A 27,522-nucleotide genomic window follows, 5' to 3' on the forward strand; every position below is an offset into this window, starting at 1 on the left:
ATGATTGTGGTCAGGAGAAAGCGGCTCTCCCTCGCCATCTCAGACCTCCGGAGTTTCCCACCTGTACCACCCAAGAAGAAGAACCACTTCAGGGTGACAGGGCTGGCAAAGGTGACAGGTATGATGTCACGTGTCCTCTCTGGCTCTTTCCAGCTGTTCTGCAAGAATGGACTCAGTTCTTGAAGTCGCTTCAAAACACAGAGCCTTTTCCTTCCACGCAACAACAAACATGTGAGTGCTGGGGCAGGGGAGCAGGGTTCAAAGTTGGGAATGGGGTGGGTAAGGAGGGCGTACTTATTTTTTTTAATGGTGCTAAATTCTCATGCTTAGGAAATTGCTGCTAGCCTGTCTTACAGCTGAAGAACCTGAGACCTAGAAAACCAGTAATTTACCTGGGATTAATGGCATCACAGGGAATTGATTCCCTGTCTGAGTGCTTGCTCAGTTCTACCCTAGCTGTGCGTGCCACCGGAGAATATAAACTACCTCCCCTAAGCCTCAATTACTTCCCTGAAAGTGGGGACAATGGGTTCTCCTCACAGGTTTCTTATCTTGTTAAAAACATGGAGTGTTCTTTGTAAACTCTGAAAAGGAGAGACAATATATTGGTACTGATATCATTAAACTGATAGACCCAGGGCTGGTGCCAGTGGGCACTTAGGCCAGCACTTCTCAGTCTGTGGGTTAGAACCCCTTTGGTGGCCAAACACGCGGTATCTGGACGGTTGAGAACCACTGACTTAGACTCACAGTCACACCCCATCTCAGATGCTAGCCCACATACTAGGAATACACTCGGATGAAATACTGCCCTGATAGCGTCAAGCCACCAGAGAATGACCCTGGCATTACAGATTTGTTCTTTTCGGCTACTGTGCAGTCCCAGGCTTACTCTAAGAAACTTGTTGGAAACTCTTATAAGTTATTTAAACTTCCTTTTCAAATATGTAGCTACGGGAATAGTCCATGTTAATTGCAACCATAGCATTAATGCAGAATACCCAAGACCAAGGGAAGGCCCTCGCACCTTCCCCAGTTTTGTCCCCACAGGTAGCATTGGTCCCCACACAGCTTGAAAATACATAAGCAGTATGTATGTGTACAGATTAGAATATACTTGTGGTGGACGTCTTCACGCTTACAAAGCTGCTGGCTTTTGCCATAGTTACATAATACCCCACTGGAGAAATGCAGCCCTGTTTGTACTTGCCCTCTTAGCCCGTTTCCAACTTGTAATTATTTTTGAAGCAGAGTCTATTGCCTCCAGGGTTGGCTTCAAACTGGATACAGCTGAGGATGACATTGAACATCTGCCCTTCCGCCTTCACCTCCTAATGCTGGAATCACAGGCTTGTGCCACAGCCTCAGACGAATGTGGGTGGTGCTGGGGATCAAATCGTGGGTGTTCTGCATGCCAGGCAAGCACCCTACCAAATGAACTGTATTCCAGACCTCCAATTTGTAATTCTTATATGTGATGCTGTAATTAACCTCATTGTGTATGCACGTGTATAGACATGGGCTTATTTATGCAAAACTGATGTCAAGTATTTGCTCAGTAGATATAGCCTTCACTTTGAGTAACTTTGTTGACCTCTACTATTCTTTGGTCATCAGCCATGTCTCTGCACAGTGGAGCAGTCCTAGGCCACGGCTGGTTAGAGCTGAGAGTGGCACTAGAACCGGCTGCTGTATACACTGGAGAGTGTTAGCTAGTGAGCGTTCATGTCTTTCCCCTCTCACTTCATCAAAACACACATTCTTGCTGACGAGTGGCATCTGCATGTACAAAAAAAAAAATAAATAACTTCCAAGAGCATCAGCCTAGGGTTGCTTTAAATATCCCAAAGAGGTCATGCCACAGTGACTGAGTTTCACAAATAACCCCCTAAGGAATGAAAACAAGAGGTCACCTAAACTTTCAGTCTGCCAAAAGATCAGGCTAGTCTCCACTGGAGACAGAGAGCATTGATCCCTCGCCAACCAAGCGAGGCCTGCACATGCCCAAGGCGAGATCCTACCCTGGTGTGCTGTTCACAGCTCCAGCCTCTCTCTGTTTCCACAGTCCCAGCCCACGCATCTCAACTCCAACTCCTGGGAAAATGCTGGAACAAATTCCAACTTCCAGAATGGTCTGTAGTTTCAAGAACATACTTTCGAGGGCCCATTTGTACTTACTGAACTCACGGGCCGACATTTAACGCCTCCGAATGTCTGGGCCAACCATAAGTCACCTGCCACGTTTGCACTTTTGGCTGAGCTATGGTTTTCCTAAATTGAAACATTTCTTAGGCTCAAAGATCTCCCTGGTGTTCAGAAGCAAAATTGGTTTCCTATAAAAGCTTGGCACCACTACCATTAATTAAGAGAGCAGAATGCCTTCCTGTGTTTACCTTCGTGAAGAGCACCCATGCAATACTCATCTTTCCCAGAGGCAGAGTTCGTTCCTATAGACCAGAAATTATGAATGTATTTAAAAATAAATGCATGTCTTTTACCAGCAGGGAAGTTTTAAAGAGCAGACTGCACACTTCATCAAAGGACACCAGACATGGGGATGTGAAGATTAAATAGAGACTCTTGGTGGGAGAGAATAAATGATGTTAAATCTTTCACCTACTCTGAGGTCATTTTTCTATGGTTTGAGTCAACATTCCCAACGATATATGGGTTAATCAGCCTGCCAGTCACTCGCTATTTATTTTCTAGCTGTATATCTTGAATCTGATTTGGTGGAGCAAAAGTGTGGTGTGTGTGTGTGTGTGTGTGTGTGTGTGTGTGTGTGTGTGAGAGAGAGAGAGAGAGAGAGAGAGAGAGAGAGAGATTTTATTACTAGTTAGAATTTCAAGGATCCATGGAAAGTTAAAGTTAGAACTTGCCTTAGTTAAGGTTTCTATTGCCCTGAAGAGACACCTTGACCACAGCAATTTTTAAGGGGGTTGGGTATTTCGAGATAGAGTAGCCCTGGCTGTCCTGGAATTCACTCTGCAAACCAAGCTGGCTTCAAACTCAGAGATCTGCTTGCTTCTACCTTATGAGTGCTGGGATTAAAGGCACATGCCACCACTGCCCAGTAAACATGGCAATCCTTATAAGGAAAACATTTAATTGGGGTGGCTCACCTACAGTTTCAGAGGTTCAGTCCATTATCATCATGGCAGGGAGCACGGCAACATGCAGGCAGCTGTGGTGCTGGAGGAGTAGCTGAGAGTCCTATGTTGCAAAGAACATTCGAAGTCAACTGAGACACTGGGTGGTATGGTGAACACAGGAAACCTCAAAGCCCGCCCCCACAGTGACACCCTTCCTCCAACAAGGTCACACCCACTCCAACAAAGCCACACCTCCTAATAGTGCCTATGAGATTATGGGGGCCAAGCTATCACAGAACTCTTTGTTTTTATTTTCTTGAGACAGAGTCCCACACAGCCCAGGCTGACCTTGAACTCCTTTGCAGCCTTCTGAATGCTCACTTTACAGGTGTGTACTGCTGATGTAGGTGGGTCTTCTGTCTATGTGTTACTTTCATTGGTCAAATAAAGAGACTGCCTTGGCCTTTGATAGGACAGCAGCTTAGATAGGCGGAGTAAACAGAACAGAATGCTGGGAAGAAGGCAATGAGGCAGACACCATAGCCCTCCTCTCCGAGATGGATGCGGGTTAGAATCTTCCCAGTAAGCCACGACCCTGTGGTGATACACAGATTACTAGATATAGGTTAAAGCAAGATAAGAGTGTTATCCAAGAACAGGCTAGATATAATGGGCCAGGCAGTGTTTAAATGAATACAATTTGTGTGTTGTTATTTCGGGTGTAAAGCTAGCCATGCAGGAGCCGGGCGGGACAAAAAGCAGGCCTGCTCACCTCATCACTACATACTGCTGTGTCCAACTTAAAGTAGATTGTTTTAAAAATGTATCATAGAGATAGAGTTATAGTTCAGTGGTAGAGGGCCTGTCTATATGCACAGTACTTAGGTGATCCTTAAGAACACACACATATATGCGCATACAGAGAGAGAGTGGGGAGGGGGATACTCTACACAAAGCACTGAAATGTTGCCAAGCTTTTAAAAAGAAAAAAAGCATGTTCTCTGTGACAACATGCTATTTCAGGAAGATCCAGTCATGGCATAAGAACTGGCTACTGAAAGTAGAAGGTGCCATGAAACTAAAAAAAAAAAAAAAGACTAAGAATGGTCCATGGATCCAGGATGGCACAAAGAGCAATGTATTGGGGATTTGCTGATGCAAATGTGTCTTAAGGGACAGCAATATGGATAGATCTCCCCACTGCGACACAAGAGGAGAGGGTTCATGTGCTAAGCTAAACAGAGGTAGAACAACTGAATATACCTAGACTTCCAATACTACTGACATATCCAGCATTGGCTTGGGTGTCCAGGTTGGCACATCACACTCACGAGTGTAGTTCTGTTGTCTAGATGTCTTCTGTGGATGATCCTGGGAGCATTATGTTGCTAAGCCAGGCTCAGAAAGATAAATATGACTTGATCTCATATTTATGTGGACTCTAAGATCCAGCCCTGTGGTGGTTTGAATGAGAATGTTCTCCCTAGGCTTGGCTATTTAAACACTTGGTCCACAGTTGATGGTGCTATTTGGAGGAGGCAGAGGATGTGTGGCCTTGTGGGAGGAAGTGTGTGACAGGATTTAAGGGTTTTAAAAACTCCATGCCCTTCCAATTTGTTCTCTCTGCTTCAGCGTGGGGTTCAAGAGGTGAGTTCTCAGCTTTCTGTTCCCGTGACCAAGCCTGCCACTTGTTGCCATGCGTCTGCCGTGGTAACTACAGTTGACAATATTATGTCACAGCCTTGACAATTTCTTAAATGCCTCACTACAAGTAGAGAGAATAGGAAGTGGAAACTCTGGGAGGTGACAGCGATGTTAACAGTTTGACCGAGGTGATCATGTCATGATGTCTACATATACCAAAACTTCAAGCAGTACACCTGAATGTCTGAAATAGGCACAGTTCCGATTTGTCATCCCCTCAGCAAAGCTGGAAATTAGAATCTCTGCAGATCCCGGCGCTGGAGAGTGAGACTGAAATAAATGTTCTTCGTGGGTTTGTTTTTAGTCGGCGTCATCTGAGTCACGATAGAGCGAAAGCTCTGAAATGTTTTGTAATGTTACCTACATTACCATATGCATTAGATGATTTCAGGCCATAATGTAACTAGGATTGTACTCAGTGGTAGAGTGATTGCCTAGCATGCACCGGGCCTTGGGTTCAATCTACAGAACTGGCAGGGGCGGGGGGAAGATGGCAATGACTTGAGAGTATGTCCTTGAAGTCTGGAACCTCACTGTATTATTGTTTTGCTTCTCTGACTTTTATAACAAGGTTAGGGAGGTAAGCGATGCTGGTAAACACTGTGTTCAATAAACGCTTGCTGACTTTAATTAGAGATGATCTCCTATGTTCCATGATAGAAAACATCAAACATTTTAATTTAAAAATCCTTCCCCGAATCCTTCAGGCTTGTCGCTCACAAGAAGCAGGAGGCACAGTGGGACCGGAGCTGAAGGAAATAGCTTCTTGGCAGTCCTCTCTTCTGTCCCCCTTCTGTTGAAAGTGCTGCCAGAGCCAAGCAGAGCAATGCCATGTGTCCTGGGAGCAGCAAGCAACATCAATTTTATTAAACCGAAAATGGAACAGAGTGCAGAGTCCAGCAGGCGGGAGGCTTGCTGGGGTCTTGGCAGCAAAGGACAGACAGAAACAGCCACAGGAGCTGGAGTACAAGCCAGGCCAGCTGCAAACCCGAAGGTCCTGTGTCCAGGCTGACAGGTGCCGCTCACTGCTTGTGAAAGGATCACAGGACCTGCAGGACTCACTCCCTGACCTGCCCTGTGTAGGCTCTGTTCCACCTGAACTCTGAACTCCCTGCTCCTTCATGTCAGCCTGCTTCAACCTGCCATCCCTGTCTCCTTTTTCTTTTGAACGACAACCTACCACTTCACATCTGGGTTGTGACATTGGTCCTTTACTTCGTAACGCTTAAATAGCTTCTCTTAAAATAATGAGTGCAGAGGTTCCTCTAGACTGTCTTGGAAACCCACTCTTGTGACTGCGTCCATTAGGGAACCCAGGCACTCTCCTTTGGTACTTGGATATAGGGGAGTCAGACTCACTTTCGGGTTACAGTCCTCAAATAATATAGTGCAATCAGACATAACCCAGTTTGTGAAAATATAGAGCCTTGGCCCAGTGGGAGGAACACAGGAGCAGAAGACACACAGGGAAGGTGCAATTGTGGTGTCAGGCAGAAGGTTATTGGTTGTCAGTGGGTACTGAAGGCCTGGCAACCAGGAAGTGCTCAGGAACCATAGCAGGCCTAACCTCTGTGTCCGTGTCACTAGGCATTGATGCAAACTAACTCCAAAGGAGGGGCTGCTATTCTTCATACCAGGGCTGATCACTTAACTGTGGTGGGCATGGAGTTGGAACAGTTTGGAACTAGCTTTCACGAGAGGTGGAGGGTGCAATCAAAAGAAAGGGAGACAGGAGTCATGGTGATGTGGACACTTCCTGGAGGGCCCAGCCAGTGAATTTCTTTTGTATGATGAAGAAAAGTTGCTTGCTTTCTTTCCACTCTCATAATGTTTTAGAGAACTTTGTGGAAGTAAAATTTGTTGGCATAGTTAGAAATTTTAGGTTTTCTAAACTATATACATCTATATATCTCCTGACAAACTGAGATCATTTATCTACCATGGGAATATACGTGGGTAAAGATAAAGAAAAACTCCCTTTTTTGGAAGGTCCAAATAGGGCCTCAAACGTTTCAACAGAAACGCCCAGGCCAAAGAGGCCTGCTGATTACATGGTAACATTTGAACTCATTCACCAAGATCAAAATGTCTCCTCCCAAAAGTGTGTCTATAATTTAATCCTCCCAGCCATGTAATCTGGTTTGCTATTGTAAATCAATGCAAAATCACGACAGCAAATACTTAAATATATGCTTCAAGCCTGGACAATTGCCCAGAAGTAAAATGCATCCAAAGATCCAATATCCTGACATTTAATAAAAGTTTGAATTATATTTACAGCCAGCTATGATTTAATTTTCTTGAGTTCAATATTTAATAAAACTATAAAAATCTATTACATGTATCTTGTGCCATTGAGCAAGTACAGCTGACCTGTCTTGTTCTAGTGCCGCACTGCAACAGATTAAATCCCAATTTCACCATTAACCAGGTGGGTAACAAATCATTCAATCTATCTGTCCTTCTGGTTTTTTCCCCAGCTAAATAGGGAGCAAAAGAGAATCTACTTAAGGTGCCTGTTGGGATGATTCACTGACTGAACATAAAGAGCTTGGGCCACTGCTGGGCCTGCTGGGCTCAGCCTAAATGAGTTAGACTTAATATCTTTTAAAGGTGGAACTGGTCCACTCGTGTTGTTTTCTTGTCTGTTTAGTTTTTTTTTTCTTTGCTGGCTGGTGTCAAATAACTGTGCCCAGACTTTTTTTAGAGAAGAAGAATTTTCTCAATTTGTGAATTCAACAAGGGCACTATGAGGTCGAGTGAGCCCATATTAGCAATGATCTATCTTGAATCAAGTATGAGCTGTGTGAAAGTGGACATTAGGGCACACTTAAACTGCCGTGGGCTTCAGAGCTCCAAAGCTGATAGACTCCCAGAGAACACCAGGATAAAAGGAGAGCTGGCGAACAACATACTGCTTATGCCTAATCCTGCCATTTCTACTGTAAGCCCTATAACACTAAGAAACATCCCCAGAGGCCATGGACCATCAGGAGGCTAGGAGGCAAGCGGTGATGCTGGTTCACTGTTTAAACGATGGGATAGACTCTGAGCCTTGGCTTGACAAGAGCTGATAATGCAAAGCACTCATGAGACCGAGACAGCTGAATGCAAATACTTTACTTATTTTTTTTTCCTCCGTAACACTGTTGGGGACAGTTGATTTTCTTCTTGGATTTCTGATGATTTTGGAAGAATGTGGCACAGAACGCGTAGCTGCAATAGCTCCTGCTTATCTGCCGTATAAGTGTATTTAACCTGTAGGACAGTCCAGGCTAGAGTTATTACCCGCGTGCCAGTTTTAAGAGCGATAAAATAATGGAAAATGGAAGAATCGAATTTTTCTAAAATCACATCGCTTCTGACCTGAGGATGTCAGCCCGGGGCCAAGACTCATATAACTCGGAAAGCACCACTTTTAACAACTGTATTGCAGTAAACACTGTTTTCTCTAGAGGCTGGGGAGGTGGCTCAGTGAGTAAGGTGTTTGCTGTGTTTGCCGTTCAAGCTTAAGTACCTGAGTTTATATTCCCATCACCTATGCAAAAGACAGATGTGGTGATGTGGACCGGGAGTTAGAAACAGGAGCATGCCAGGAGCAAGAAGGCCAACCAGGCAAGTCAAATTGGCAATGGCCAGACTCAGCAGGAGATCTTGTCTCAAAACAGGGTGGAGAGCAATAGAGGAAGAGACCTGATGCTGACCTCTGGGTGCCGCGTGCACACTCACACACTGGTGCATTCCCATGCCTACAGCAGACAATTGCAAATGTAGAAAAGGGTTCACAAAATAACCAATGAGGGAATCTTGCCTACTTCATGGTTAAGAAAGTCAAAATATAAGTCCGGTGTGGCATGATGACACACATCTCTAATCCCAACACTGTGGAGACAGAGGCAGTCAGATTTCTGAGTTCAAGGCCAGCCTGGTCTACAGAGTTGGTTTCATAACAGCCAGGGCTACATAGAGAAACCCTGTGTCAAACAAAAACCACCACCCCCCTCGGGAACGCAGAGGTATGAAGGGCTTGTCCAAATGCTTCATCAAAGAAAGTCCTGGGACTTGAACTCAGAACTCATGTCTAACTAACCCAAGACCATTTCTCCTGAACCTGACTGCGTCCTCTTACCAAAAGCAACAGTTGTCTAACTTTGGTAAATGAGACCCTCCCAACAGAACACTAAAAATGACCTCCTTTGCAGAAGTGACTTACTCTTGGTGCACGGGCTCAATCAATTGTCTTGTAATCCAAAAAAATGTTAACACAGATTAAATCCTACAGGCTAGCAATCAAAACATCCGTGGTTGAGGTGTTTTTTTTTTTCTTTTCTTTTCTTTTAATCTTCCCGTGTTTGTAATTTCCAGTTCGGTCATACTTCCTGATACAGACCCCTTTCCAGGGAATGGGGCTGATGAGGGAAAGAGATGAGGAGAGAGAGAGAGAGAGAGAGAGAGAGAGAGAGAGAGAGAGAGAGAGAGAGAGAGAGAGCTAAAACATACCTGCCATTTATTCACGAGATAGCTGTCAACTAACAAACGTGGGTGGCTAAGTTCCCTGATGAGGTCCAGTATCTTCCCTACAAAGTCACGTGATACAGAATGCAAATCAGATTGCTACGACAACGCAGCTTGTTTGTAGTTTAGAGGGGGAAACTATTTTTCTACACTTTTTACTGCAGCCATGAGAGGCGTCCCCCAAACCAGCCCCCTAAATGGGGCATATTTAAACTTGCAGGCAAGGAGGGCTTGGTTGTTAAAGATGTTATGCCCAAGGGAAGGAAGCCATGTGCTTTGTCTTGAAGCAGCGGGTATGATGCTTTGAGGGCATCTCCAGAACTAACTTGACTCCACCTATGATGGGGTCAAGTGTAAAGGTTATAACTCGTTTGCAATATTTTGTTTTAGATGAGAGTCTTTGGGTACCATGTCCACACAGAGCTGACTAGAGAAGTGCTTTCCTGGCTCAACCACCCAGAGATTGCCACTACCATGGTGCAAGGAGCCCATTTACTGTTCAAGTTGACTTTGCTTTTGTAGTCATGAAGGATGCAAAGACTGCAGTGTCGTATAGGCTTCCAGACAGATTTCAGAAGAGAGCCAGGAAGGCTCATCAATGTGTGGTGGGTTTGGAGTCACTGTAGAGACTGCCGGAGCAGGCAATGCCTGAAGACTGGCAGTGAATCCTAAGCTGCCAGAGGAGATTCTGGGACACTGGATATGTCAAGATTGTAGGGCGTATGCCAAGGCAAACCACAGGTGATGATGGAACTAGCACAAGAGAAGGGGCCATATGGTCTACAAAGGCAAGGTCATGGGAACGGGGCCACCCGAACCCTTTTGAGCTGAGCTGATGCTGCTATGGCTCTGGATTCAGACACAGAGCCACAGCGTTTATTGTTGGCTCTGTTGGGCTGGATTCTTGTTTTGGTTCCAGCCCTTTCTCTATGCCCCATTTCTTTGGAAAAAGAACGTGTACTCTCTGACACTGTGTATTTGAAGCGGGTGGCTTTCTTTTTTAATTTTACAGGGGTTCACAGCTAAACAAATGCAATGAGTGTCAGTAGAGAGTCCAGAGTTTCATTTCTAAGCAAGGTTGGAAATGTTAAGATTATGGGGACTCAAAAATAGACTAAATACATTTTGCATATTTTAAAATAAAGCCAGGAGATTTCAGGGGGCAAGGGTAGAATATTATGACATAATACGAAATGTCCCTCCACAGGCTTCCTGGTGAGCCTGGTAGTAACCAGTTCGAAGCAGTATTAGGAAAGGTTGCAGAGATTTTCGAAGGTAGTATCTCGTTAGAGGAACTAGATCACTGGAGAGCAGGTCTTGAAATGTGATCCATGACCCCATGTCTTGCTCCCTGCTTTTTACCCAGCATGAGATGAAGGAGACCTTGTCTTCCAAGTGCTCCTGCCACTGTGGTGTCCTCCATAGCCCAGGATCAACGGAACCAAGGACTGTGAGCTAAAACCTACGAAACAGCAAAACAAAATAAATCCTTCCTCCCACGGGTTCTTCCTGTTGGCTATTTTGTCATAGCAAGGAGAAAAACTGCTATGGGGATCAGTAAAGCACACTCTGGAAGTGTCTGTGAGGGCAGTCCTGGAAAAGGCTCGCCTGTGCGAGAACAGCTGACAGGGTAGGGCCTGCCTGGGTTGAGCAGTACCACCAGGTAGTCCTGGACAAAGTGGGAGTGGAAGTACGCATAAGCTCCATTCTCCCTGAATATGCAGTACTCCTGCAGCCCCTGCTTACGGTCCTCAGGCTCCAGCTTCTTCAGTCCTCCAATGTGAACACACACCAATATCTCCGTGGAGCTCCTGGGCCGTCAGCCTTAGATGGGTATGCCTCTTTGGACTTCTCGTTATCAGAATGCCAGTAACTGAGAGGAACAGTTACCAGGTCCTCTGCTGCTATAGCTTACAGACAGCACTTGTCTGTAATCAGCCTCCAACGACGTAAGCCAGTCTAAGCAAAATAACATTTTAGTAGTTATGTATTCATTTATTCCAGGCATTTTAATCTCAATTTAATCCCTGAGCGGACAGAAAGAAATAAGAAACAGTCATGGTTGCTTGTGTGGTTGAAATAAATGTAGATTTTTTTTTTCTGAATCTGTAGTTCTCTCTCTATGTGTGTATGCACATATGTATGTATATGCATTCATTTTGTTTCTCAAAAAATTGCTACCTAATACCTACTAGTAATAGGATCACTATTACTCTCCACCTACAATATACTGTTGGATCATCATCTGAGAGAGATAATTGGAGCGTTCCCAATCACAGCATGACTAAGTGGAAGAATCTGAACCTAAGCTCCTTCGTCTCCAAAGTTCATGCCTGTATCACTACATCACACTGTTTTTTTCTGACATCACAGGAACTCAGACCTAAGTCAGCCTGTAGGAGAATCTAAGCAGAGCCCAGAGCTTTAAACCCAGTTCACCTAGCACCTGGCTTGGAGGAGGCATCATGCTGCTATCCCAGGTTTCCTGGTCTCAGTCTAACACCTCAGTGGACAAGAAGAAACAAAGAACTATCTTGGTTTCTCATGTGGTTGAAATAAGTATAGATTTTCTTTGAGTTTGTAGCTTTCTCCCCAAATGTACATGAGTGTCGGTATGCTTTCTTTATATTATACTTCCTTTATAGGGAGTTTAATCATGATTATATTAAATCAAATGGCAAAGGATTAAATGACATGCTAACACAATGTTGGACTAAAACAGCTTCTTTTTCCTTCATTTACACTTGACTTTCTCCTTTTCCGCCAATAGGCCATGGGCAGCAGCTGTCTTGGAGGATCATGTGTGATAGGTAGACGACTGAGCAGGGAGCATCAGGGACAATCAGGCTGTTTCTCTTACTTCGTGATCTCAGGCAAGCCATCTCCACACACTTCTCTTATTTGTGTGTTGGGGAAGGTATGCATGTATATAAGCTAGCATGTATACATACGCTGGGCACATACACGCGTGCATGTGTGGAGATCGTGAGCTGACATCTGACATCGTCTGCTGTCGGTGTCTCTCACGGAACCGGGAGCCTGCTAATTCCTCTACACTCCCTGACAAGTGCAGCTTCCTCCCGTCTCTTTCTCCACCACTCTAGGATTAAAGGTACACGCTGTCACTCCCAGTTTTTTTTTTCATGGCTGCTGGTGATCTGAACTCAGGTCCTCATGCTTGTGCAGGCAGTACCTCACCAACAGAAGCATATTCCCAGGCCTCCACACACTTATGAACAGCCATAAATTATGTACAGACCTAGCAAGACAGGAGAGTTCACACTTTGAAAAAAAACCTGAAAATCTTCTTAAAAAATAATTAAAAGGAGTGTTTCGACATACAAACAATAAATACATGACATTGTACTCATTATTAAGGAAGCACAGATTTGATCTGTAGAGATGGCCAATGGTGAAGAATACTTATTGCTCTTGCAGAGGACATGGGGTCCATTCCCGGCACCCACGTAGTAGTTTACAACTCTCCTTAATTCAGTTCCCGGGAATCCACCACCCTCTTCTGACCTCCATAGACACAAGGCACACACATGACACACATACATGAAGAGAGTCAAAACCTTCATACACATAAAATAAATAAATATAAAGTCAAAGAAAGTGCAGACTTCATAAATGCTATTATCCCAAGCCCTCTCAGTCCACAGCTGAAAAAGCTGTACCAAGAGGCCATGGTGCACCACTCTCAGGTCAAGTGTAACTTTAGGGTCCACTGGACTCAAGCGCTCAGATATATTCTTGTACTCTGTCCTCCTGTGAATTCAGTCAGTTTCTAGGATTGGACTTCCAGGACCTGGCCTCAGGAGCTCCTTTTCAAAATGTATCATTAAAATAAAAATTATATCCAATAGCCTACACTAATCCCATAGCTTCAGCTTTATAAGAACCTTACAGTGAAATCTGAAGTTATTTCCCATTAGTAAAGGATCGAAGGTTGATGAATAGAGGATCCTAAAAAGCTTGTCTACCTCTTCAAATTTCTCTGGTTTCACCCCCTTCTCAGGGGTGGGCTTCCTTTAAGGAGGATCCATATAAGATCCTTAAAGAGCCATGAAACAGTCCTTTCTTCAGCACAAGGCTTCTTAGGACATGAAAGTCCCACCCCTACCCCTCTACTTGACTCACATGTTAATGAACAGTGAAGCGTAAGTAGGAAAGGCTTGGCGATGGTGGGATCAAAGTGGACTGAGGGGGCCGTGCTTCTCATTTTGTGCTCAGAAATAAAAGATGCTTCAGGTTCTTCCCGATGAGTTTTCAAGAACTCAGTAATTTCAAGTAAGAATCTAGAAACTGTGGTCATTAATGAAGCACCGATATACACTGAAAACCCTTGAAATGTGAGCAAAAGGAAAAAAACCACTCCTGGTACCCAAACAAACAGAGCAAGACATGCACGCCAATTGCTCAAGATACTCAGAACAAATATACACTCAGCCCCAAGAGTTAGGCAACCATCGCCAGATCTCTGTTGAGAAGGCACCTGCCTCACCCTGGTGTGAGGAGCAAAGACTAAGCACAGGTAGTGAGGCAATGGGTTGACTAGCTGAACAAACCCCAACTCAACTGCTGAACACATTGAATTATATTGAAACAACCCATTCGTGTTTTTAAGCTTTATCCTACAACCCAATCAGATATTGTTTTATATGCAAAACACCATCTGACATCCATGCTACATTTCAGATGATGAACAGATTGAGAAAATCCTTAAACACTTCCTACTACAATTTATGTACTTAGCACAACCCGTCTTAGCTGTGCCGTGTAGTATCTGACCGTCCCTATTGTGACTCTCCACCCAGTCTTGCCTTCCCCATGTCACTTTTGTCACCCATCCCTAACTTTTCTCCTACAAGTATCACTCTGTTCCCCCATAGAAAGTAAAGTAAACTAAATTATGAATGTATGATAACCTTTCCAGAAGAATTTGAATGTTAAAACAGAGGATTTGCTGGCCTCAGTTCAACTTGAACTTGAAGCTGGGAGTAATGGATAAGGGACTTCTTTAAAAGCATCATGGTTTTAGATAACAAGTTATTGAAACCCGACGAGATCAGACACTTCCAGAGTGGACTGGCTGCAAAGGAGTTATTGAAATAAAATCAAACTACTTCAAGATATAAGGGGAGTTGTGGCTCATTCCATTTCCCCCAGAGGTCGTTTGAACTGTTTCTTTATCCGTGTGGCAGAATAAGATTGTCCCATGTTGCTGAGTGTGGAAGTAGAATGACTGTCACTGGATTTGGTTTTTAATTGCTCTAGAGAGACTCTGATTCACACAACAGGGTTCCCTTGTGGCCAGGGACATAGAGATGACATAACTTAAATAGCAATGCTATAGGTCTGCCTGTGAGCTGGAAGTGTGGCTGGAGAATATTTTCTAGGGTTGGTGGACATCCTGAGACAGGCCAATCATCCCTCAGACTCCTTCAGTTTGTGCTTTCTAAACATGCCGGTAGGTCCATCAGTCGCTCATCTGAGTTGGCGATGGAGCCAGGGAATGTCTGTTTTAAGTAAGAGCACCAGGTGTTCTCATCACAAAGGTCGCGGGTCACCTCGTTTAATCAAACCACAAGGGCCACTGGCTACAAAGAAGGACATTTCTGAGTAACGCACTCAAGACCCACCTTGATGCACCTTTGCTTCCGGACATCTTTGACTTCAATCTTCCGCGAGCTGCCTCTCAGACTAACGACAACCTGGGAGTTTTCTATCCTGAGGAATTTTCAGGTCTTGGGAAGCAATTCTGAGAAAACTGAAAGCTGCTCACGCTTCGGTGGGAATGGTGCTCTGCCCGTTCAGCGCAGGGTGTAAAAAGAGGGATGCAAAGAAGCAGGCAGCATCCCACACACATTTCTCTCTTCTTTCCTGGCCATCAAGATGTCAAGAGCAACTCTAGTCTTCTAAATTCAACCACCATGAGAGCAGATGAATTCATTATCTCTCACGTCTATCGCCCCTTTGTCCCCACCTCCTCATTCTAAATCCCCTGGGTACCCCAGTCTCGCACATCTGAGTTTATCAGCTCGGAGATTAGCTCACATTTCCTAGAATATCCCCAGAAAGGCTCAGTGGGACAGCGATGTAAAATGCATCAAAGGCTTGGTTTTACAGACTGTCCTATGACTGCAGTATCCCCGGGGAAGGCACGCGATACAGGTTTATTTTTACATGGAGACATAACTGAAGGAAGCCACAGATGCAATTAGGGTTGAGATCAAATAGCTGACTAATGACAGCTTCTGAAGCCATCCCTCCTTGTGTAAGGTAGAGTTAATTGTTTCTCTCAGTGTCTGTGCTGCTGGGGTTATATTTAGAAAGTGGTCTCCTGTGCCAATATGTTCAAATGTACTTCCCACTTTCTCTTCTATGAGGTTCATTGTGGCTGGCTTTATGTTGAGGTCTTTGATCCATTTGGACTTGAGTTTTGTGCATGGTGATAGATATGGATCAATTTTCATTCTTCTACATGTTGATATTCAGTTATGCCAGCACCATTTGTTAAATGTGCTTTCTTTTTTCCATTTGATTTGCCAAAAAAACAAAAGGTGTTCGAAGGTGTGTGGATTAATATCTGGGTCTTCGATTCAGTTCCTTTGGTCCTCCTGTCTGTTTTTATGACAATACCAGGCAGTTTTCAGTACTGTAGCTCTGTAGTAGAGTTTGAAGTCAGAAATTGTGATGCCTCCAGAAGTTCTATTGTATAGAATTGTTTTGGCTATCCTGAAACTGAAAAGCTTCAGTAAAGCAAAGGACACGGTCAGCAAGATAAAATGACAGCCTACAAAATGGGAAAAGATCTTTACCAACCCCACATCAGACAGAGGTCTCATCTCCAAAATATACAAAGAACTCAAGAAATTGGTCATCAAAAGAACAAATAATCCAATTAAAAAAAATTGGAGTACAGACCTAAACAGAGAGCTCTCAACAGAGGAATCTAAAATGGCTGAAAGAGACTTAAGGAAATGCTCAACATCCTTAATCATCAGAGAAATGCAAATCAAAACAACTCTGAGATTCCATCTTACACCTATAAGAATGTCCAAGATCAAAAACACTGATGACAACTTATGCTGGAGAGGTTGTGGGGTAAAGGGAACACTTCTGCATTGCTGGTGGGAATGCAAGCTGGTACAACCCCTTTGAATGTCAGTGTGGCAATTTCTCAGAAAGTTAGGAAACAACCTTCTCAAGACCCAGTAATACCACTTTTGGGTATATACCCAAAGGGTGCTCAATCGTGCCATAAGGACATGTGCTCAACTATGTTCTTTGAAGCTTTGTTTGCCGTAGCCAGAACCTGGAAACAAGCTAAATGCCCCTCAGCTGAAGAATGGATAAGGAAAATGTGGTACATTTACACAATGGAGTACTACACAGCAGAAAAAAATGACACCTTGAATTTTTCAGGCAAATGGATGGAGGTAGGAAATATCATTTTGAGTGAGGTAACCCAGACCCAGAAAAACAATTATCACATGTGCTCACTCATAAGTGGGTTTTAAACATAAAGCAAAGAAAACCAGCCTATAAATCATGATCTCAGAGAACCTAGACAACAATGAAGACTCTAATCTACATGGAAAGTAGAAAAAGACAAGATCTCCTGAGGAAATTTGGAGCATGGGGACCTTGGGAGAGAGTTGAAGGGGAGGAGAGAGGCAGGGAGGGGAGCAGAGAAAAATATAGAGCTCAATAAAAATCAATAAAATAAAAAAAGATATAGTTAAATTTTAAAAATAAGCATGCTGCAAAATAAATAGAAAAGTCCAATGCACATATAAGAGATTGCTCTACTCCAGTAAGAACACACACACAAAAAACCCCAATCAGATGATTTTTGTTATCAAATTGGCAAACCGAGCCTTAAAAAATATTTGTGCATGTATGTGTGTATATACATGCATGTATATGTGGCATATGAATATGTCCATGTTTGTATAGGTAGGTATGCACCTCTGTGTTTGACTGCACACACCTGTTCATGTGAGTGAGCACACACACGTGTGTGTTGTATTCCTGTGTTTTTTTAAAGGCTGGAAGTCAGTTTCAGGGCATCTTCTTCCTTAGATTTTTGCCTTAGTTTTTGACACAAAGTCTGTCACTGAACTTGAGGCTCACAGATTTGCATAGCCAACTGACTAGCAAGCCACTGGGATCTTCTGGAACCCATTCCCCCAGCTCTGGGATTATAGGTGTGTGTCACAGTGCACAGATTTTTCCATGACTGCTGGGTTCTGAGCTCAAGGTCCTCATGCCCATGTGGCAACCACTGAACTGATTGAAACATTTTTGACAGCCAGCTTTTGTTCATAAAATGAAGCGATTTTGTTACCAATAACTTATTCCAAAAATATTAACCTAAAATATTGAAGATTTGGCATAAAAATTTTAGGGTTGGTTGCTCACAGCAACACTAAATATATTGACAACTGCTTGGAAGGAAGAATGTTCAGCATCAGCAAGTGATTGAACAAAGGAAAATAGGTGCTGGAATACAGACTACACTGTTATTAAAATGATGGGGGAGGGGCTAGTGAGATGGCTCTACGGAAAAAGGACCTTGCCACCTGAGATCACCCCCCTGGGGACCACATGGTGAAAGGAAGGAATGAATTCCTTCAAGCTGACCTCTGTCCTACTGCGGTGAGCCCACAAGTATTAAACAGTAAATGTACAGCTGACAGATGTATTGGACTATCCCCAGGAAGTGTGTACGTACACTCCACCTAGAGAACCCGTTTTTGCAGACCTACGGGGACAACTGTCCTTTGGAGAAGTCACTGTCAATTCTGTAGAATCTTGTGAAATCCTGGCATTTCTCCCTTCTGTAGTATCCCAGCAGTGTATAAACCTGACTTTTCCTGAAGGGCAAAGGGATACCTCCTCCCACGCCATGAAGCCAAGTCCTTGTTCTCACAGCCAAAATCTACATAAAATAGTTCCCCACAAACTTCCTTTATTGACAATCACCGATAAAAGAGGAGCCTCATACAGGAGGCAATATGTCTGTTCTAACAGCAGACTCTGGAAGGTGTAATCTACTGGTCTGCTCTAAACAGGATACAGATATTCTGTATTAACCCTTCACCTTGGTTTCAACTAACAGAAGATCATAGCCCAGGAAATTAGCTGTTTATACAGGAAAAAAGACCTAAGTCACTAAAACTAGCTTCAGAGAGAAAAATTCTCACCTGGGTACCCTGCTGGAGTCAAAAGCAAGGTCCCCAAAAGAGATTCCTTTTAACTCAACCAGCTAGATGCTGAGGCAGATCAAACCCACAGGTTAGCATAGCTACCAAGGCTGTGCTCTCGGCCTTCACGGCCACGCCCCCTCTGAGACATAAGGTATCTCCTTGCCAGATCCACCGGTTTCTTGTGACTCTGTGAACGTGTATGCTTGATATGATTGTTATCGCCTATGGGATTGCTAACTTGTCTGTATGCCTATATAAACTGAAAGCTTTGTGGAGATCCATTTTTACCCCTTATGTCTGATGCCTGAAGCCCTTATGTGTCTTCCTTTTCTCCCTTCTTTTGTCTTCCCCCAAGGAATAAAGAAATGCGTGCCTAAGTCAGTCAGTTTGTTCTACCCCTCAGAACCCATTCCAAGCTAGTCTTTCACTTGTCATAGAGATCCTACGCTGAACCCTGATGGAATGTTGAGACCGGTACTCAGTAGCTCCTGACAGCCTCCATACGTGTACTCTAGTACACACACACACACACACACACACACACACACACACACCCATACTAAATACATACATAAACAAAGAAATAAGTAAATAAAAACAAATGAATAAATGCAATAAAAACTTAAGTATGATAGCAAAGTATTCTATGAAAAATTGCTACAGAAAGCATGATATTTTTTATACTGAATAAATTACAGTAGCCACATGTCAACGTGCCAGCCTTGCTCTCACAATTGGCCCTTTGTAACTGTGCCTCTGTGTCCGTGGACTTATAGGAAGCTTTAGGGTTCAGCTTGGTTTGTTTTTTGAGACAGGGTTCCATGTAGTACAAGTGGGGTGTGGGTGGGTTGTATGCAAACATCAGGCCACTTTATATAAAGAATTTAATATCCACAGTTTGTGGTGTATGTGAGTAGAAGGAGGAACCAACCCACAGAGACAGGGAAGAGCTATATTTGACATCACTTCTGACCCACAACTTTTTTTTTTTTTTTGATGCAAGGCTTCTCTACATAGCCGTGACTGTCATGGAACTCCCTATATAGTCAAAGCTGGCCTCGAACTCACAGAGATCTCCCTACTTCTTCCTCCCCAGTGCTGGAATTAAAGACTTGTACTTTTCTTCTTCCTCTTTCTCTCCTCCTTCTATTCTTTTCTAACCCACAGCTCTTAAAAAGGGGAGCTTCATGGCTCTTTCTTTTCATAAAACCTTGACTTTGCTGAGTTGTTGAAAAGAACTGACTGACAAATAGCCTGGTATTCTCTTTCGTGGAAAGAGACAGAGACCAGGGTCATGGAGTTACTGACACATGCACTGAAAGACATTGTCAAATCAGGCCTAGAGTGGCCATTTTCATCCACTTGTGAGCACAGCACTAAGCGGAGGACACTTGTCAGCAAAAAGGACAGGGTCACAGCAAAGGAAGAGGTGGGGTGAAGCTTTCAGGAGTCTCCACGTCTCTCTACAGTCAAACAAGTCTCCCTGACTCAGGCCGCCTTGCATGCCAGAGAGTAAATCTCCAGATATAATTCTGACTATTGAATGTACAGTCTGGTTACCATAATTAAAAAGCATATCTATGGTACACTAGGAATCTGCTAAGAATAGTTATTAAGTATTCTCAGAAGACACACAGTCAAACATACATGAAAAGGTGACTCGTGTGGTGATACACGCGTTGGTTAGTTCAATAGTGGTAATCGTTTTGCCGTATGTATGTGTATCAGATTAGCATGTTCTATACCTCAGACAGACTGCTTTTATTTGTCAATTCCAGCTTAGTGTTCTGTTTATTTATGTGGTTGTTTTTGTCAGCTTGACACATGCTCAAGTTATCTAAGAGGGAACCACATGAGAAAATGTTTTCATAAATTGGCCTGGTGGCACACACACCTTTAATTCCAGCACGTGGGAGGCAGAGGTAGGTGGATCTTTATGAGTTTGAGTTCAACCTGGTCTACAGAACTAGTTCCAGGACAGCCAGGACTACACAGAGAAACCAGTCTTGAAAAAACAAGAAAGAATGAAAGGAAGTGAGGGTGGAAGGAAGGAAGGAAAGGAGGAAATGAGGGAGGCTGGACTGTGGGGAACTCTGATTGATGTGGCAGGGGCTAGCCCATTGTGGGTGGTCTTATCTCTGGACTGATGCTCCGGAATCAAATAAGAAAGCCGACTGAGCAAGCCAGTAAGCAGCACTCCTCCTTGGCCTCTACTTCAGTTCCTGCCCCTGGGTTCCTGCCCTGACATCCCTCAGTTGAGAATGACCCGAGAGTTGTGACCCAAACTACATACTTTCCTCCCCTTGTTGCTCTTGGTTATGGTGTTCTATCATAGCAATAGAAACCCCGGCGAAGACTTAATGGCGGTGAGAACCGACTGCTACAAGTTGTCTCTAATCACTCTTCAAATGCTTACGGCACGTATACACGCGCATAGACAAAGCCCATGTGTGTGCGGGGGTGGGAGGTACAGTCGGAAAGAGAGAGAGGAAATCAGTAAACAAATGTAAAAGTTAAAGAAATACAGTAGATCAGGAAGACATCCAACATCAACCCCCAAATAGGCACTTGTATCCCCCAACACACATTCATATATACCATACACATACAAAAAAAAAAATCCCTAACACATACCTATTGCCAATCTACAAAAGAGAATTATCCATAGCTTTTAATTATGCGAACTTCTGGTGAACTCTGGTCAGGCTGGGGTTAAACCAGCTTCAGCTCCTGGAGAAACGGTTTCTAAAATATATTATTAGTTCACTTTTTGGCTTCAGTAAGTATAAGACATAATTTAATCTTTCTTTGATGATTTGTGAGGCACTTCACACCCTTGCAGCGCCTCAGGTCATTATTCAGGACATTCATTTTCATTGTCCTGTCCCAAAGACGCAGGAGTTATAGCATAAGAAATTGCACTGAATTCGTTCCGATCCAAACCGTAGGCTGAGCTCTGTTGAAGGGTTTTTATGTTTCTACTAAGTCTTCAGAACGAGTATCTTGTCTCGCCTCGATGGGAACTAAAGAATACCATTCTGATGAATTGAAGGGCCCAACTGTGCTCTGGATAGTTACTCGTGATGCCGGACAATGATATCCTCGCCAGGGATATCACTGCAGACCCCTGTGACTGGCTGCTCCCGCCTCCCACACCCCTCCACCAGGCATAGAGAACCCCCAGACTTTGATGACTTAAGAGTTATTTTTACTTTGTGTCTTTTCCAAATGGTCCTCCACGCACACGCACTCACACGCCACCATCCTCCCCCACCCCCCACTCTGTCTGGACCAAGAACTAAGGCTGCTTCAAGGCCACTTCCCAAATAAATCAGCTCAAGGCTGCTGCCACGGGGCGGCCACACTCTGTTTGACTCTAGCTTGCAGTGGTTTTACAGAAGATTTCTGCTTTATGGAGTCGTTATTCTCAAGCTCTTCTGAGCCCCTGTAAACTATTAGAAATCATGCGAATCATGTCTAGTCTGTTCTCTCTGGTTCTCTTCTCTTTGTCCTCCAACCTTTTCTTCTTTCCCACTGTCTCAGACATCCTTATGAGGGAGACCGTGATGCTCTCAGAGCCCCCAGCCCTTCCCTGTCTCTCACTCAGACAGCTCCCTATGTTTCCCACACCAGCCCCTATTTGTTTTTCAGTTAAGTTCTGGGCCTGTCAGGCAGTGGTTCTCAACCTGTGGGCCACAACTAAATTTCACAAACTTCTATCTCCAAAAATATTAACATTACAATTATAACAGAGGCAAGATTACATGTATGAAGTAGCAACAAAACTAATTTTATGGTTGAGGGGGTCACCACAACCTGAGGACCTGTATTAAGGGCATGCAGCTTTAGGAAGGTTAAGAATCACTGCCATAAGGGGACTTGGTCTTTGTACGAACTTAAGGATGACACAGGCAGTTACTGAAGGCAATTTAGATCTGAATTTCTGGTGCTTTAAGAATATTCACGTTGGGTCAGAGAGATGACTCAGCAGTTTAAGGCACATAACAATCTTGCTGAAGATCCAAGTTCTGTTCCCTGCACTTAATGGGCAGCTTGCAACTGCCGATAACTCCAGTTCCAGAGCATCTGACCCCTGCCCTAGCTTCCAGGGCCACCTGGAGTCATCTGCACATATACAGAGAGACACATATAGACAGGTAGTTAAAAACTAAATCTTAAAAAGTATTACAATTTCTTAACTCAGCAGTTGTCTTTTAAGAACTCATCCTGAGCAATAATTAAGACTTGACACAAAGGATGATGGTAGTCGTTCGTCACGGCACTAAAGAGATTGGCAAACACACAGAAGGAAATACCCAGTCCAGCTTGACTGCACAGACTGAGGCGGGCACATACGGTGGAGGCCACACTATTCCCTCGAGATAGATTGAGTCTGACCCACTTCCTCTTTGGCCACCAAGAAGGTTAAGATGTGAATGTTTGCCTGTATAACCCTGCAGTAGCACCAATCCCAACAAAAGATAAAAATAAGCCAAATTCATGAAACCTCAGAGAGCAATGGAGATCAGTGGTGTCCAGGAGGAAAACAACAAGTGATATTGACAGCCTCAAATAGTATGGTTGAGACACGTCTTAAAATGGAGAAACAAGCCGGGCAGTGGTGGCGCACACCTTTAATCCCAGCACTCGGGAGGCAGAGGCAGGCGGATCTCTGTGAGTTCGAGACCAGCCTGGTCTACAAGAGCTAGTTCCAAGACAGGCTCCAAAACCACAGAGAAACCCTGTCTCGAAAAACAAAACAAAACAAAACAAAACAAAAAATGTAGAAACAAGGTCAAATAAATGTCAACAATATACTTTCTTTAACTTTATATGGTTTCAATGTATCTTCAGTGTAAAAGACACCAGTGACTTAGTTTTTTTCTTTTTGCTTTTTTTTTTCTTTTTGCATTTTTTCATACTACGTCTTCAAATCGAATACGGATGTGACACTCTTTACCACACATCTCAGTTAGGACCAGTCCCAATGTAAGGATCAACAATGACACATAGGTACCGGGTCCCACTACTGACCCAAACAGAAGGCAACTATGATTTCTTCATGCAGGCCGGGAGATTTTGAAAATCAGCAGACCATAACAGCTACTTCCCAACATTCTGTCTTAGACATTTCTCCCCAAGTTCCTCAACTAGAGCAACTGATCGGAATCTCTCACCCTCTTCCTGGCGTCAGTGACTCTGTCCTGTTCTCACCCCTCCTTCTCACTTGCCACTGGCCCCAGTCCCTGATGCTTTAACTCTTCTATGGCTGCTTCCCTCCTAAGAAAGAGCCTTTCTATAACTGGAATAATAAAATTGTCTTACTCACTTCTTAGTAAATATAGTTTATAGTTCAGCTGGCCCGAGCTCACATGGGCCTTTTAATGGGGGCCACGCCAGAGTGATCACAAGTGGTCCTCAGCCAGGGACAGATGAGTCCCTCTTCAGATATGCATGTTCTTCACCAAGCAACCAGAACTGCCTGCTGTGAAAATGTCCCTGTTAACCAGCTTGCTTATCAGGGCCCTGATGGAGGAAGGTCATTGGTTAAAAAATAAAGAAACTGCTTGGCCCTCATAGGTTAGAACATAGGTGGGTGGAGTAAACAGAACAGAATGCTGGGAGGAAGAGGAAGTGACCTCAGACTCGATAGCTCTCCTCTCTGGGGCAGATGTGACGAAGCTCTGACCCAGGATGGACGTAGGCTAGGATCTTCCCGGTAAGCGCATCTTGGGGTGCTACACACATTATTAGAAATGGGCTAGTCCAGGTGCGAGAGTTAGCCGAGAAGAGGCTAGATATAATGGGCCAAGCAGTGTCTAAAAAAATAGTTTGTGTGTTGTTATTTTGGGGCATAAGCTAGCCAGGCAACCAGGAGCTGGGGTGGCAGGAACACAGCCCGCAGCTCCCTCAACAGGGCCCCTCTCAGGACATGCGCCAGCTAGCAGCACCGGGGAGAGAAAAAAATCTCTGCCTAAGGTAAACACCATTCTATCACTAGAATCCGGAGCACCTTGGGAATGGGAGGGTGTGAGGCCCAGATGCCGAGCAACACTCCCTCAATCCCAGTTTTATTATACTTAGCTGAATGGCTGGGAAATTCATTGTGGTCTGTTTGCACAGCTCTTCTGTCAACACCAATTATAACTACTTCTTGCTTGTCTACGACCCACGTGTGCTGCCCCCCAAAGACCACGCCGGTGGAAGCACATCTTCATGTGAGGGGAGTGGATTTACTCATGTTTGCCTCTGTCCTTCTTTAAAATCCTTATGAAACTCACAGTTTCAGATCATTTGGTCAGGATGGAGATCACAACCCTTAGTTGTGATATCCGTCCTTTATCTTTGGGAGGCGGACACAGTAGTAGTCAGCCTTGTCTTAAGACACGGTTGGATCTGACTGGATAAACCCACGTCATTACTATCTCCACATCAAAGATATGACCGCATTGCTCAGCATCTACCCCCAAATGAACCACAGCTTTATGAAAATCAGAGGCAGCCCAGATGCTCCTCAGTCATGCAGATCCACAGAGGCAGCGAGGCAATCTGCTGGCTCCCTGAAGTTCTGTAAATGAAAAAACGGGTCATCCAGGGAGAACATGGACTCGATCGGTGTTTAGTTCAACATCTTTAACCTTGTATGAACCACTCATGGACACCCTGGCTGAAGACCTGATTCACGAGCTCCAGAGATGTCTACTGGTACATAAACATTAAACATTGTCCAAGGAATAGCGATTGTTCTTCTCATCTTTCTCCAACCGAGTTGGGTCATTCTAACACTGACTGGCTTTTTAATGAGGTTCACACACTCCTCCTCCTGTCTGCCAATGTGATAATGTATTATTTGGCTGGTGATTTTTTTTCTCATTTGTTTTCTCAACACAGCAGCCAGAACTGCTACTCCCAACTTGGCAGAGGTTGAGAATGTCCATTCTTGCTGACTTTTGTGCCTTACGCTGCCAAAACTCCATGATATTTAAGGTTTCAACATTTTTAGTTGTTTTTTGTTTTCTCAGGAAGAGGGGGGTTATCTGCAGTCAAAATTTAATGTTTTCCAAGTCTACTCTGTGGGTTAAAAAGTGCCAAACACAAACAAAGCCAGGTGTGGACTAACACTTGGAAAATTGGGGCTGGATAATTGCCACTAGTCAGAAAGTGGGCTACAGAGTGAGACCCTCTTTCAAAACCAAACAAAAATGCAAAAGTATCAAACACTTCTCAAGGACTCTTTGTCAAGTAGGACGAATGGTGCCTACTCACAACCTAACTCTTTGAAAGGGCATTGTCGTTAGACAAGAGTAGGTGCTCTTGGGTTTGGAGATTCCTTGGGTCTGGTTTGATCTGCTATGATTATTTCAGAAGAACACTGGAGACTCTGGGACACAGCAGACAAGAGGTTAATGACGTGGACTCTGCCCCAGTGAGTTGTGACCTTAAACAGTCACTTTGCACCCTGAGTCACGCTAGCTTGTCTGTTAAAACAGGAATCTCAGACGGGTGTTTTCCTCGGCACAAATCTCTAAGAACCTCCAAGTCCGTGGGATTTGTACACCAAGCAGGTCACAGATGAAATCAACGGCATGTGTCATTCATGTAGGCAAAACTGTCTGAAGCAATTCTATTGTGATAAAAAACACTGAAAATCATGTGAAATGGTTACTGAATCCACGGTGGCATATTGTCACACTTCACCTTTACAAGCCATTTGTGCTGTTTGTTTCGATGGCACTCTGTAGAAGCCCAAGGCACGTTGATACAGAAACGGGATTCTTATGTTGAAAGAATTGGGAACCCTGTGGTCTAATGATCTGTAAAATTCCTTAGCAATACAATCCTGTGAATCAATGTTTCTATTTCAACCAGAAGCCCTCCCATGGTCCAGCTCAAAGATGTGGAAGGAAAACAATGGTCTGTGCTGCTGACCAGGAGAGATCATCAGCTCGCATTGTAGACAACGCCAGCCCCCTCTGGAGATGGTCAGCTCCCATTGTAGACAACGCCAGCCCCCTCTGGAGATGGTCAGCTCCCATTGTAGACAACGCCAGCCCCCTCTGGAGATCATCAGCTCCCATTGTAGACAACACCAGCCCCCTCTGGTCCACTGCACTCTGACTGCAGAAGTTCCTGCAGAGGAAAAGAACATTCCAGATGGGAGCTATTACTGTCTCAGAAGGTTTCTTAAGTTACCTTTTGCCCTTCCTATGTCTTTCTCTCCTTCTAGGTTCCATTTAACTGTCAAATAACTTCTTACCGCATGTTTCTAAACTAATAATTTATAACAATTATAGTAGCCAAATAGAGAAAAGCATAGTTCTCTATCATTCATAACCATGTGTTCCAGTCTCAACAAGACACCTTTTCAAAACAGGGACATATAAATATTACGTCTTGGGGGTCCTAATTTTTTGTCATTGTTGTTTTTCAAGACAGAGTTTCTCTGTGTAACCTTGGCTGCCCTGGAACTCGCTCTGTAGACAAGGCTGGCCTTGAACTTCAAGAGATCTGACTGCCAGTCAAGATGGTGCAGAAAGCGAAGAAGGAAGTCCTGCCCCTCCAAAGTCAAAGCTAAAGCAAAGGCCTTGAAAGCCAAGAAGGCAGTGCTGAAAGGCATCCACAGCCACAAAAAGAAGAAGATCCGCACATCGCCCACCTTTCGGAGGCCCAAGACCCTGCGGCTACGAAGGCAGCCTAAATACCCCCGGAAGAGCGCGCCCAGGAGGAACAAGCTTGACCAGTATGCCATCATCAAATTCCCCCTGACCACCAAGTCAGCCAGGAAGAAGATAGAAGACAACAACACACTTGTGTTCATTGTGGACGTCAAGACAAACAAGCACCAGATCAAACAGGCTGTAAAGAAACTCTATGACATCGATGTGGCCAAAGTCAACACCCTCATAAGGCCTGATGGAGAGAAGAAGGTGTATGTTCAGTTGGCTCCTGATTATGATGCTCTGGATGTTGCCAACAAAATTGGAATCATCTAA

At 44.1% G+C, this 27,522-nt stretch overlaps 1 protein-coding gene across 1 annotated transcript; it reads left to right on the forward strand.

Moving 5' to 3' along the window:
• On the forward strand, positions 1-27,522 carry LOC130883469 (60S ribosomal protein L23a-like). The gene is made up of 2 exons (XM_057783969.1): positions 1-111; positions 27,010-27,522. The coding sequence occupies exons 1-2, from the start codon at positions 1-3 to the stop codon at positions 27,520-27,522; spliced, it is 624 nt and encodes a 207-aa protein (XP_057639952.1).

The sequence above is a fragment of the Chionomys nivalis genome, chromosome 1 (genome assembly GCF_950005125.1).
Source record: "Chionomys nivalis chromosome 1, mChiNiv1.1, whole genome shotgun sequence".
NCBI lineage: Eukaryota > Metazoa > Chordata > Mammalia > Rodentia > Cricetidae > Chionomys > Chionomys nivalis.